The sequence below is a fragment of the Gossypium raimondii genome, chromosome 10 (assembly GCF_025698545.1).
Source record: "Gossypium raimondii isolate GPD5lz chromosome 10, ASM2569854v1, whole genome shotgun sequence".
Classification (NCBI taxonomy): domain Eukaryota; kingdom Viridiplantae; phylum Streptophyta; class Magnoliopsida; order Malvales; family Malvaceae; genus Gossypium; species Gossypium raimondii.
Window position 1 is genome coordinate 33,560,294 of NC_068574.1, and position 14,117 is coordinate 33,574,410.

Below are 14,117 nucleotides of genomic sequence, written 5' to 3' on the forward strand. Positions count from 1 at the left end.
TGAAGTGGTTTTTCTTCCCAACGAATTGATTAGCGCGAGTAGTCGGGGGTGATTGCGGTAAGTGAGTGCATTTCACTCGTTTTGGTATTTATTAATTTTTGTTTTAGTTGTTAAATTCGAGATTGGGTATGCTGCTTGCAGGTTGCAGAAGGTTAGGAAGTGCTTAAGCATCGAGAACGACTCAAGTGTGTAAAAATGACTTTGAAAACGGGAATCGATGAAAACCCAAAAATGTGATTGTTGATGCCACACCGGCATGCGGTCGCCCGTGTGGTAGGCCGTGTGACCGAACATGGGCGTGTGATCGATGAGGTCGGCCATGCGCGATACATGGGCCGAGCTGAATTGGACTCGTGGGCCCTACACGTGCATGTGGTAAGATTGGGCCAGGCTGTGAGATCCATACGGCCAAGGCCATTTTGGGTCGTGTGGGCCACACAGGTGTCTGGGCCCACATGGGCATACAACAAGGGCCTGTGGGCCCATTTTCACTGTTTGACTACTAAGGTTGCACGAGTTGCCTGAGTCGACTGTGGACCTACTATAGGGTCGGTAAGTTTACCTAGACCCCTTATTAATTGAAATAACTGAAAGACTGTTATATGCCTATATGAGATAGATATGTATGTTTGTATGTTGAGCATGTTATTCGCACTATACTGATTATACATGGTACCATGACATGACTGTATGATGCATTGCAGTGGGTTGGGGATTGATATTGATTAGAGGAAGTGTACTGAAAGGCCTCGAGCCTAACTTACTAGCAACTCAGCTGTAACTACTGCCTAGTGTCGCATTCGGTACTTTTTGGAGTGTAGAGATGGGTGGGTTAATTATATCCCCACATGGAGTGTAGGGTTGGACGGAGATGGGTGGGCTGGTTAGGTAGGACCTGTATACTGTATAATCTATTACTATACTAATTATTGTTACTGTAATGGGCCAAGGCCCAAACACATGATTGCTTTTGTGCTGAGATGGACTAAAGCCCAAACTGATATTGTCTCTGACACTGAAAAGGGCCTAGGCCCAGACCATGATTGCTTTCTGTTTGTTTGCTTTATATGGGATTACACACTGAGTTTTTGTAAATTCACCCTTCTGATTTGACTATACAGGAAATCCCTAAACATAGGCAAATTGGTGCGACGGAGGACTCAGCGGTGGCCACACGACCTATTTAATTCGATTTAGTACTTAATTATAATTTTAGTTTTATTTTGGGGGTATTTTACTGTAATAATGGTCTTTCTGGATTTTTATGTTTAATTTGGGGTTTCTAATGTTTTGACTTACAATTACTAGTAGTAGGGATAATCGAGTTTTCAAAACGAAACAAACATTTTAACAAAATACATACAAATTGGCAAACTGTTTTAAAAAGTTTCCGCGATAAATAACGTTTTGAAAATTTATAACGTTTTGAAAAAGAATAACTTATGAATATGAATCACGTTTGAAATTGATCGACACGCCTTGGTATTAAGTAAAAGAGAGTGTAAAGAAGTGATAAAGAAATGAGGTTTTTAACGACAACTCACTTTACGAAAAACACTTCCATGTGACACTGCCAGATTCAACCATAACTTCTGGGCTGGGTTTGGGTGTTACAAATCTAATTTCAGTATTGTGAAAACATGTGATGAATTCTTAATAAAAAAACATCTAATTTAAATTTGAATGAGGTCTAACTTGAGACGATTGATTAATTTATTTATACCTAATTTGAATCTAAGAATTGCAAAAAATTAAACGAAAGCCTATAATGATAGAAGAAAATATTATATAAAAGTTCATATGATTCCCATGTAAATATTAATCAAAACTAGGGGTGCTCAGTCAGTTAACCGATCGGTTAACTGACCCAAAATAATATTAATCGAATTAACCGACCTTTCAAAATTTTTAACTGTTAACCGAACTGAATTTTTTCAAAAATTAACGAACGAAATTTTTGATTAATTGATTGATTAACCGAATTAACGAAAATTATATTTTTTTATTTTGGTTAAAATTAACTAAATTAACCGAATTAACGAATTGAATCACTACATAATTAAAAACATTACATAAGTCTTTGAATCACTAACATAAGTCTTGAAATTAACACATAATTGAAATGTAAGTCTTTAATATTCTCCATTTGTATCCTTTTCTTCTCTCCAAAAGATCTCTATTTGCATTAAACCTACAAAAAAAACATGTGCAAAAATTTAGCATATAATAGAAATATACGCATTTAAAAAAATCAAATAATATAAACAAACAAATAGATTATAAGTTAACAAGAATAAGATAGTAATCATATCCTTCAACTCACGAAAGCTCATGAATTTAGGGTAGGCTCTGATGCATTCCAAGAAAAGTCTAAACATTGAATCAATTAAATAAGTAGGAGTGATATGGTAAAAAAATTGAAACCATTAAAATAAAACAATAAATATACCCTTTTCAATCTTGTCAAGCTCTTGGATTTGTTCTTCAATCTTTTTGATGTCTTCTTGTGATGATGATTTTCGAATCCAATCTTGAGTACACATAAGAGCTTGGACAATTTTAGGAGTTAAATAACTTCTATATTGATCAAGCACACATCCCCCGGTGCTAAATGCAGACTCTGAAGAAACCGTAAAAATCAGCATAGCTAACACATCTCTGGCCATTTTTGGAAGAGTGGGAAATCTAGGGCTGCTCTGTAACACCCCGAATTTTGGGCCTAGAAGAAATATGTTTTGAACAAGGGAATAGTTAGGAGATTGCACATAAAAATTTAGTTGTGCAAGGAAGAGACATATATGAATGTCTACTTCAGTGGTTAAGTGATTTAGGAGTGTTTGGAAGTGTCTGAGAAGTCAAGGGTTCAAGCTTAGCTTATGCAAAATTTTTATTTTAAGTGAATAAAATCCTTGGATCTAGATAGTAGGTTCTTAAATTATTGTGGTTAAAATATGATACAAAGGAGTTGTTGGTCTAGTGGTAAGGGGCGTGTGGAATGTACATGGGGTCTAAGGTTCGAGTGGTGGCGCATCAAAAAGGGAGTATTTATTTTGCTACCTAATTCATTTGAGTGGTAGAGTTGGATCGAAATACTGCTAAATGGAGTTTGAATTGGTCATAGAGAGAATTGAGGAGGGATATTTGGAGAGATTTGAGGAGAGAATATTGGGATTTGGGGAGGTTGTTGTTGTGGAGAGATATATATCATCTCATTTGTTCCTTGTTCTGGAGGGGAGAACAACAAGGTTTTCAAGGTTTTCGTCACTTTCTCCAACTTGCATTGCTTCCATTCCTAACTGGTGGTGGTTGAGGTTGATTGGCACATTGCCTGGGAACCAAGGGTGCGGTGATCATTGATTTTCGGAATAAGAGTGTTCGAAACAAAGGGAATCCGCAAATCGCATCAGGTGTGTAACCACCCTACTGTAACTGTAGAACGATAAAAGTCGAAAAGCCAAAATACTGTGTTGAGACCACATGAGTGTGCGATTGCTCGTGTGGAAAGGCAAACCTGCGAATCATGGGCGATAAACTGTAGAGGCCTCTATGAGCATTTCCATGGGCTTAGGCTGTAATGGGCCACGTTGGGTCGTGTGGGCTCAATGGTCTTGTGGGCCCCCACGGATGAAATCCACGATTTGTGGAAAATTCTAGACTGGGCTATGTGGATCCCATAACCGTGGCAAAATCTGGGCTGAACGGGCCGCACGAGCATGTAGACCCACTTGGGCCGAGTATTGAGCCTTGGGCCCATTTACACGGTTATAACCATTTAGGTTACTTGAGTCGCTCGAGGAAATTGTGGACCTTTCGAGAGGTTAATAAAATGATCGAAATACCCCCCATAGGGTAAAATGACCAAAATACCCCCATAGGGTAAAATGACCGAAATACCCCCATAGGGTAAAATAACCGAAATACCCCCATAAGGTAAAATGATCGAAATACCCCTATAGGGTAAAATGACTGAAATACCCCCATAGGCTAGAATGACCGAAATACCCTCATAGGGTAAAATGACCAAATACCCCTATTGGGTAAAATGACTGTTATACCCCTGGGAGATAAAATGATTATTATGGCTTTATATTATGTATGTCTGATTTGCTCTATGATATGTATGACTATGATTGAGCATGACATTTTGCATACATGTATGATATTATACCACGATATATTACATGGGGATGTGTTGTTATATTTGGAGGAAGTGTACCGTACTGATAAGGTTGCACGGGTCACCCAAGACGACTGTGGACCTACTGATGGCTATATGCCGTTTAATTTACTGGCAGTTTTACTACAATATTGTTTAGTGCCGCAACCGGTGCTAATCTTGGTGTGTCTGGCTGGATGGGTCGATTTTATCACAACATGGTGTGTTTGGCGGGACGGAGTGGTGTGTAGAGGCTGGATTGGGTAGGATTTCTAATCGCATATCGCTGCGATTAATGATTTTGTCTTTATTACCGCATCGATTAATGATATTACATACTGTTCACTACATGACTGATATTTGTTACAGTTATGGGCCAAGGCCCCACTGATAATATTACTGAAGTTGGGCAAAAGCCTTACTGATTACTGGCATTGTGATGGGTTCAATCCCAATCTTTTACTGTTACGAGAAAGGGCTTAGGCCTACCCGAATCGGATCATTCATGTGAAGGCTCAGCCCAAAGCGCATTTATCTACTACTTAATTGATTGTTTCCTTGTTAGGGGATTACACACTGAGTTTTTGTAAACTCACCCTTTCCTTTTAACTGTACAGGTAGTTTTCAGCCATAAGCGATTTGGTGCTGCGAGGGACTCGATGATGGTCACACAACCATATCAGCTTTTTTCTTTTAGCTTCTAATTTATAAGTAACTGAATTTGGGTATTTTTATGTAAAAAGGCCTCTTTAAAGTTATAAACTTTAAATTGGGGTTTTTATTTATTTAGTTTGATATAAACTGCTAGTTTACCAGAAGACGAATTTTTAAAATAATTATTGTTTTCAAAGACACGAAATTTAAACATTAGAGTTTTCAAAAGCTTCCGCGATTTAGATAAACCTTTTATAACAATAGAAGATAACAAGGTAAACGTTTTTGACTAGATGATTTGTTAAATAATAATAAAGGGGTTTTTAAACCTAGAAACAAATGTTTACAACGAGTTCAATTTTAGCTAAACACCTCAATATGATACCGCCAGATTCGGCCATAACTCCTAGGCTGGGTTTGGGGTGTTACATGTTCACTTTCCACCACAATAAATATCAAAATCTTCAACAAATTCCTTATTAGCCTCAGCTAGATATTTATCCAACTCAGATGTTTTATCCTCACTACAAATTTCCAACTCACGCTTTTTATACAAAGCTTGTATTCGCCTTTTCATTTTTTGTTATGGTTCACCAAGGGAAACATGTGTTGGCACACTCGATTGGCTAAAGTACTATGAAGTGGAGGCTTATACTCATCAAACAATTCATACAAAGATTCCTTCAATTTTTGCATCATTTCACAAGCTTTTTCAGAACTAGACATTTCACTAAGGGCATTTTCAAGATACTTTAGTTTTTGTCTAGGATCTAAAATACAAGCAACAAACATAAGCAAATTCATCTTATCAATATCACCCCAATACTTATCATACTTATCTTTCATCTTGGTGACCATAATATTGAAATCAACATTACTATTTAACTGAACATCTCGTAAAAGAATATCAATTTTAGAAAGCTCATCAAAAAAATTATTGGATGTGACATATGAAGTGCCAGATATACGTAAAATGACTTCATAAAAGTGTTCCAAGAAATCCCTCAAGTTTCTAACATTATCCCAATCATCCACACTTGGCCAACCCTCTCCCCTTTCAAGTTCAGCCCTAAAGTTTGTATCTTGCTCCTCAAATCTATCAAAAGCTCCCTCAAAGTCCTGAGCAGTGTCCAACATTAAGTAGGTCGAGCTCCACGTAGTACAAACATCAAGACACAACATCTTCTTGCACTCTATCTTTTCCATCACAACACACTCCTTAAACTTTTGTAATCTAGTTGGAGATTGTCTCACATATCTAACAGCCCCCTAACACGTTCAACAGATTTATTCATTCTCTTTAAGCCTTCAACAACAATCAAATTCACAATGTGTGTCATGCATCTTATATGAAGATATTTACCATTTTGAACTAAACCCCCTCGATGGTTAAATTTCTTTCTCAAATAACCAATAACAACATCATTTGAACTTGCATTATCAACAGTAACAATAAACAACTTATTAAACCCCCAACTCAACAAGCATTTCTCAATCACCATCCCAATGGACTCATCCTTATGACTAGAAATTAGACATAAGTTTAAAATCTTTTTATTCAATTTCCAATCGTTATCAATAAAGTGAGCAGTGATACACAAATAATTAACTCCTTACAAAGAAGTCCATGTGTCAGTAATTAAGTAAACTCTAGAACAAGAACTTCTCAAAAGTTTTTTTATCTTGACCCTTTCATCTAAATATAATTGATAAACATCCCTAGTCACAGTAGTTCGTGAAGGAATATGAAACCTAAGACATGCCACAAACATAAATTTCTTAAAACCTTCACTTTCAACAAACTTGAAAGGTAATTCATTAATCACAGTCATTTGTGCTAATCCTTTCCTACATGCTTCTTGATCAAATCTCCAAGTTGAAAGATTCCCTTCCCCCCTTCAACTCCCTTTCTAGGTAAAACTAGTTATCCTTGACTAGTGTCAATAATATTACTAGGATTTTTCTTACATGAACCAATATGATATTTCAATGACCCTGTACCATTTTTTTCATATCACAACAAAATTCCTTTTGACAATAATTACATTTAGCCTTACTTGCACCCTCACTATTAATAATCTTAGTGATGTGAGACCAAACTTCTGACCTTTGAGGAGTGGCTTTTCTTTTCCTGGTAGTCCCCTTTGTTTGGCTTGAAGCTCCAACTCCCGAATTTTCAGAATCTATCAAAGTAGGAGGTGTAACACTACCCTCAATAGATGTTGGGTCGGTTGACAGTCTGCAAGAAAAAAAGTATATAATAAATTAAAGTACATTTATAATATTAAACATATTTTGATGTTGAGTTTTAGAAAAAACATAGTTGAGTTGGATTATGTTAAAAATGTGAGAGATTAATATAATCTTTTGAACCGCCATAGTTTGCACACTTTAAAACACAGTTAAACAGAATATTTACACATTTTAAACAACATAACATGAGCAATATATGACATTAATTAAGGCGGTAAATATACTTAAATTTTGGAATGAAATGAAATATCCTTTACAAGTAGCATCATTAACAATTTTTCAATAGCATAATAATGCTTACTTTGAGACACTGAAGCAACACTTTAATTTAATTTAGGACAGCATAATAATACTCAATTTGAAACATTAAATAGCAGCTTAATTTAATTTAAGACAGCATGAAAATGGTCAATTTGATAAACTAAAACACCAGCTTTAATTCAATTTATGACAACATGAAAATGCTCAATTTGAAACACTAAAACAACAGCTTGATTCAATTTAAGACAGTATGAAAATGCTAAATTTGAAACACTTAAACAACAACTTTAATTCAATCTATGACAGCATGCAAACAGTAACAACACATAGCATTAAAATCAATAAACAACAACTCAAGGCTTTTTAAACAAGGGAGTATGTATGCTAATTTTCCAGCATTTGGTCAACATATAAACTTTATAAATAGTAGCCAAATTGTAAAAAAAAAATGTCAACCAAATTTCCCTTCATTTAAAAGAACAGTTTATGGCTTTTAAATCAAGGAATTTATATGCTGAATTTTCAACATTTGGACAACGACTCCTAGCCATAACTATGAGAATCATTTATTTTTTCAATTAAAATATTCAATAAAAATCATTTATTTTCATTTTTTGGTTTATTAATTATGTTTTTTTTGGACAGTTTGCAAATCTCAACCATGCAAGAAAAGAACACTGCTATTACATGAAGCAATCAAAGGGTTGTTACATAAGGATGAAACAGGTTCGGGTTCAAGTGCGGAGATGAAAATGAAGCAGTTCGTAAATACAAATACTAGCTGATATCTATTGGGATTATGAATATCGAGCTAGTTTCATTCTTAAAAAAGAATTTGCAAAAATGGAGGCTTTAGTTGGTGAAAGGACTCTTGAGCTAGTAAAAGCCTACCACAACTCGCCGGTGATGGATGGTGACCTGGTAGACGCCGGAGTGCCGGACGGAAGGTGGCTAGCCTGGTAGAGATTTTGGGAGTTTTCAATTAGGGATTTGAAGTTGAAGGTTAGGTTTTTTTTTTGTCATCTGTTCACTGTTGAGTTTAGACTTTTAGACTTTAGTTTTACTTTTACTTTTAGAATTTTATTTTTATTTATTAAATTATTTGTAATTTTTATGATTGGGTTGGGTAATTGGGTTTGGTTGGATACTTGGGTTTAGGTGAATAGTGGGCCTATTTATATTACAATTTTATTTATTAGTTTTTTCGGTTAAACTAAAAAAATTCGATTAACTAACCGGTTTCGAACTGAATTAACCGTTAATCAAAAAATCAAAAAATAATTAATCGACCCCAGACCAAAAAAATTTGGTTAACCGACCGATTAACCGAATTCGGTCGATTAACCAATTTTTTTCAGTTTTACCCGAATTTCGCACACCCCTAATCAAAACTACGTTGACATTATATATATTTTGAATTATCTCTTGAATTTTAATGGCATTATGTATTTTTAAATAATATATTAAAATTTAAAAATTATGTATTTTTTTGAATTTTTAATAAATTTTAATAACTTTTGATTTTTATTTAGAATTAGGACCAAATTGATAGAATGTATAAATGCTCAAGGTTAAATTTGCTGAATTTTAAAAAGGAATAATGATAAATTAGTCCTTAAAGCTTTTATCTTTTGTCAATTTCGCCCTTGTTCTTTTTTGGAGCTAAATTTGATACTCAATCTTTTACAAAGAGTCGAATTGTTGTTTTCTTATCATCAAAATTGATTAAAACATTTAATTTTTAAACATGGCAACTCACATGGTAATCCACGTATACTTCATATTATCTATTTATATTTTTTTAATTTTAATTTTTTATTCTTTAAATATTTTTATAATTTTAAATTATTTATTGACATGACACATATAAAACAAATAATGTCATATTAGCATGAAGTACAAGTAAATTGTCACACGGGTTGCCACATCAATATCATTAAAATTAATATTTTAGTTAGCATTTTCAAGAAAAAAATAATTTTACTCTTTTAAAAGGTTAATGGTCAAATTTATTTAAAAATAATAAGGGCCAAATTGAGAAAAGATGCAAACATTGAGAGTTAAAATTGTCATCATGCCTTTTAAAATCTAGACTAAATTAATAAAAGGTTAAATTTATTATAATACCAACATTCCATCCGGTGACCAAAAATCTTTTAACATTGGAGTGACTACAAGTTGCAATGAGTGATTAAAATAACCAAAAAAATAAAATAACATTGGTGACCAAAACAAGAATGCCCTAAAACTTCGGTGATTATTGGGTAGTTTACCTTAATCTTTATTATTTTAACTTTATCATTTCAACCAAAGCTATATTTGGATGAAAATGAAAATTTTCATCATTTTAACATTTAAAATGTGTTTCATAATCAATTTAACTTTTACTTAATATAAAATCTTCAACAAAAAGTGTTGAATAGGATAAGTAGGTAGCTGGCTACTTGTCACTTAATGTAAAAATATTAAGTTGATTATATTTTATTAAAATTTGAAATAAATTATCCTTTTGTTAAAGAAAATAGATATTCAAATTACCATATTTATTTTTCATCCAAAATTATCCAAAATAATATAAAATATTATATTAATAAGAATAAAATTAAAAATAAATAATCTTTTAAAATCAATATTTACTTTTATCAAATAACATAATTATATTCAATACTTTCTTTTAATATAAATCCAACACTTATAAAATTTAGCAATAAAATTTAACATTTAAAATTTCAGTTTATCAAACACACCTAAATTTATATATATATATATATATATATATGCACCCATGAATAGAGAAATAATTATATGAAACAGGGATATTACTCATTTCCAAATAGTTTAATACCACATCAATAATTTCATCGTGAATTTAATATTTTCATTTGGATTTGATTTTTTTCAAGTTAAAATAGTAATGTAACATTAAACTATTGAAAAAATACAGATTATGTGAGATTGTTGTTTCATATAATCATTTCCCATCTAATTCAAATTAAAAGTTTTAATAGACAATTCATAAATAAGGGATTATTTAATTACAAGACAAGAATAAGCATTTATATAAATATGAAATAGTTTGAGCTTTGACGTTTTGACTATTATATTTCAAAATCCTTATAAGGATGTTACTCTTTTTAACAAATCAAATGATGAATATTAAATTAGAGCAATGATAAATGACCAAATCAAAGAGGCTGAACATCAGAGTAGATCAGAACACAAATAAATAATACAAGATAAAATCATGAAATTTATAGAGAAATGTTACAAAATTTATATTATATAATTATTTCATGCCTCATTATTTACTTCTTGAAAGAATACTCGCTGAAGAAAATATAAGTGCAAATACTAGTGAAAAGTGAAACCAGGAAACACGGGAAAAAAAAACTTTAGATTTTAGAAATTAAAAAAGAAAATGAAAAACAGAAAGTGACAAAAACATACACACAGAAAATGAGAAGGAAATAAAAGAGGAGCAGCTTTTTCCTTTTTCTTTTTTCCAATTTTTCTTCATTTTAGAGCTTAAAAGCCTTCTTTCTTCTAGCTTTCTCCGAATTCCCAGAAATAAATTGCAGTTTGAGAAAAATAACCCCTTTAGCTTAAAAATCCCCTCAGAACAGATCCCTTTGTCTTTGAAAAGAAATTACTGTTTTTGTTTTGTTTTGGAAGAGAGAAGTTCTTGGTTGACTAAAGTTTAAAGCTTTTATGGGGTCCATAAAGATTTCTGGGACATCTTTATTTGCCTCTCTCTCATGTTCTTTTCTCTGATACAACAAGCTAAAAAGCTTCTAGTTTTGGCTCTTCTTTTTTTCTTTTTTCTTTTTGTTTCTTCAAAGGTTGTATTTTGCTCAAACCCAAATCTTTTGGCGTTTTGTTGTGTTCTAGATTTTCCTTTTCCCTTGTTGCTAGCTGTTTCAATTGGTTTTATTACAAAGGAGATGCAATCGGGTCGGCCACAATCCGTGGTAAGTCCGATTCCCCAGCGGATTCACTCTTTTCAAGCAGCTGATACCAGAGGGAAGCATAGGATACAAGCTGAACTCAAAAGGCTAGAGCAAGAAGCTAGATTCTTAGAGGTTTGTAAAACATCATCGTTTTTAGTTCTTTTAGCTTCTAAAATGTGTCCTTTTCTTGTTTGGAGTGTTGATTTTCATTTGTTTTCAAGGATTGGGTTTGGATTATCTGATTGTCTCTTTGAATTTCAAATTATAAGTCTCCTGAATTTTGGCCCTTGATTTGATGAAGCACCTTGAATTATTTCCACTTTATTTGTTCTAGACAGGCAGGGATACCCTGGATTTAGTTATTAGTTTATTAATGAAGGGTGTTAAATAAATCTGGAAAAACTGGAAGTACTTAGTATTGATTTACATCACCTTCACTGGATAAGGGCTAGTTTTTTCTTTTTTTTTTCTTTTCTTTTCTTATTGTTCAATAGGACTAAGGTTAGTTTACCGTTGAAGATGAAAAGTGTGCTGTGAAAAAGAGTTTTTAAAAAGTGCTTTTCAAAAGTTTAGACATGATATTGTACTTAAACATGATTATGTAAAGTAGAAGATTTAACGGAGATAAAATGTTTAACTTCATTGAAAAAAACTTTTTCAAAAGTTCAAAGCTAAAAATTTGATATTTTAGCTTGGGTTAAAATTGAAAGTATAAAATCAAGGTTTGAGTTGAAAAGTGCTTTTCAACCCCAATTATTAACAAAGCCTAGGTAGGTTGGCATTGTGCTATCAAAAGAATGTCTGTTAACTGCAGTAGCTCTTTTCTTCATTTGCTTCTATTCAACTTGGTCCATTGGCTCTGTATCGACTAATCCGGTCTTGCTATCTTTGGTATTGTCCTCAGCGGCAAAGTCATATGTGTCCTGATGTCTAAAGCATCTTTGTGATGACACCTAATTTGGACTTAAAGAACTTGCTGTTCATCTTTTTTATGCTCACTTTCAATTATTTATTTATACCTCATCCCCTTTCAGATTTTGTTTGTTCTATTCGGATACATGCTGACTGTATGTCATAAATTGTTACATTTGATTTGTCAAAATCTCTTCCATTACAGTGTTTACTTCTTAAGAATTCTTTTTGGACCAAACAATGGTACTGCACTTGTAATCTAATAGGATAAATTATTCATTCAGCTGCGAGCTTACCTCATTGTCGATATTGTAATATGAATGTTATTGTTTCATCTGTGAAGCTTAATAATATATATGCTATTCACCAAAATGGTGGAGAGGCTATTTCCAAAAGTTGTTATCTGTTTACTTGTTAGTTTCTGTCCATTTGCAGGAGGGAGAGAATTTATTTATACTGGGTTAGAATTGGGAATCAAATAGACTACACATCCCATTAAGTGCACATCTTATGATTACTGAAAGATAGAGTGTGTGTTAATGTTGTAATCACAAGTTTAAGTTTAAGTTTGCTTACCAGAAGATTTTGTCATTATAAAGCAGCTCCTGAAAATTGCAGTAGACATTGTTTGGTTGGTTCAAATCCATGGAAACTTGTGTGGTAAAATATTTTCCAAGGAAGCTGCTTCTAAAATATAAAGTTGCTCTCGATTCCTGTCTTTTATATTCCCTATATACAAGTTCTTTGTTTGCCTACTCCTAGCGTGTTGGGAATGAAGTGCAATTGTACTAATTGTTTTTCATGTTTTGTGTGAACTTAATTAGTTGTAATTTTCCTAGTTTATCGCAAATGTAATCACTGCCACTTCTTTCTATGACTTGTGTTCCTTTAGCTGTACCTCGCATCTTTCCTTCTGCTGTCTATGTGCCTCCTCTTTTCTTTTATAACTGCTGTCTTTTACTTCTGTTGGAAATTGTATGTTCTGTAAGTTGGAGCGAGGACAGAATGATTTTGACTGCAACAAGTGAAACCATCTCTTTCAGTTAGTTTTAACTACTAAATTCTCTGTTTTCATGCTTTATGCGGAGAACCAGTTCCAAAAGCTGCAACTTTATGCAGTCTTGTATGTTGAATACGAAGGTGGGAAATGGTGATGCAGCCATCAATTTGAGAAGGTCCTTCAGTTGATGTCTCATAGATGCTCAAGATTCTAACACAAAATGTTAATTTTGCCAATGAGCATTTCATCATTTAATTGAATCTTACTACAGAACTTTGAGTAATTATATTGACCTCTCATAATGTTCCTTTTATGCAGGAAGAACTGGAGCTGATAGAAAGGATGGAGAAGGCATCAGCTGCATGCAAAGAGTAAGTACGAAAAATACATGGTATTCATTTGCTATTTTAGCATGAACATTAAGGGCAAAGCTGATGATTTAGATTTTACTTTTCTTATGCATGGCAGGATGTTTAGTAATGTCGAAAGTAGACCCGATCCACTACTTCCCATGTACGTCAGTACACACATTCATGAATACGTACGTGCATGTGTACATGCACACATTCTTTCTTTCAGAATTTTTCTTACAATTCCAAAAAATTGTTTTCATCAATTTTTGACAGCACAAATGGCCCTATAAATCCCATGTGGGATCAATGGTTTGAAGGTCCCCAGGAAGCTCAAGGTTGCAAATGTTGGATACTGTGACAGTTTTTGCTGATTTGAAGATTTAACTGTTATACATCTTTAGTTTGGAGAGGCTTTGATTTACGGAGTTGTTACAAAATATTAGAGCTGTTTTACAGCATTTTTTTCTCACATACTATTTATACCAACACTTTCTTCATTGTCAAATGTTATAAGAAAAGCTTCATTGTGCAGAAAATGTTAATTTCTTAATGCAAATTGAAATGTTAAAACAACCTACAAA

At 33.2% G+C, this 14,117-nt stretch overlaps 1 protein-coding gene across 3 annotated transcripts; it reads left to right on the forward strand.

Annotated features, from left to right (window-relative positions):
• Positions 1-10,716: 10,716 nt before the first annotated feature.
• On the forward strand, positions 10,717-14,072 carry LOC105777707 (guanine nucleotide-binding protein subunit gamma 2). 3 transcript variants are annotated; one of them, XM_052621607.1, is made up of 4 exons: positions 10,717-11,403; positions 13,502-13,554; positions 13,652-13,724; positions 13,810-14,072. In XM_052621607.1, the coding sequence occupies exons 1-4, from the start codon at positions 11,080-11,082 to the stop codon at positions 13,849-13,851; spliced, it is 492 nt and encodes a 163-aa protein (XP_052477567.1). In that variant the 5' UTR covers positions 10,717-11,079; the 3' UTR covers positions 13,852-14,072. The 3 variants fall into 3 exon arrangements, with proteins under 3 accessions (XP_052477567.1, XP_052477566.1, XP_012456550.1); XM_012601096.2 differs by having other exon boundaries at positions 10,732-11,403; positions 13,652-13,696; XM_052621606.1 differs by having other exon boundaries at positions 10,718-11,403; positions 13,652-14,072.
• Positions 14,073-14,117: the final 45 nt, after the last annotated feature.

What these genes read in the sequence shown, in the direction of transcription:
- LOC105777707 (XM_052621606.1), top strand. Translation starts at nt 11,080, where the DNA reads ATGTTCTTTTCTCTGATACAACAAGCTAAAAAGCTTCTAGTTTTGGCT. An exon ending in AAGAAGCTAGATTCTTAGAG is followed by an intron (nt 11,404 to 13,501) that starts GTTTGTAAAACA and finishes CCTTTTATGCAG; the next exon opens with GAAGAACTGGAGCTGATAGA. An exon ending in GCATCAGCTGCATGCAAAGA is followed by an intron (nt 13,555 to 13,651) that starts GTAAGTACGAAA and finishes TATGCATGGCAG; the next exon opens with GATGTTTAGTAATGTCGAAA.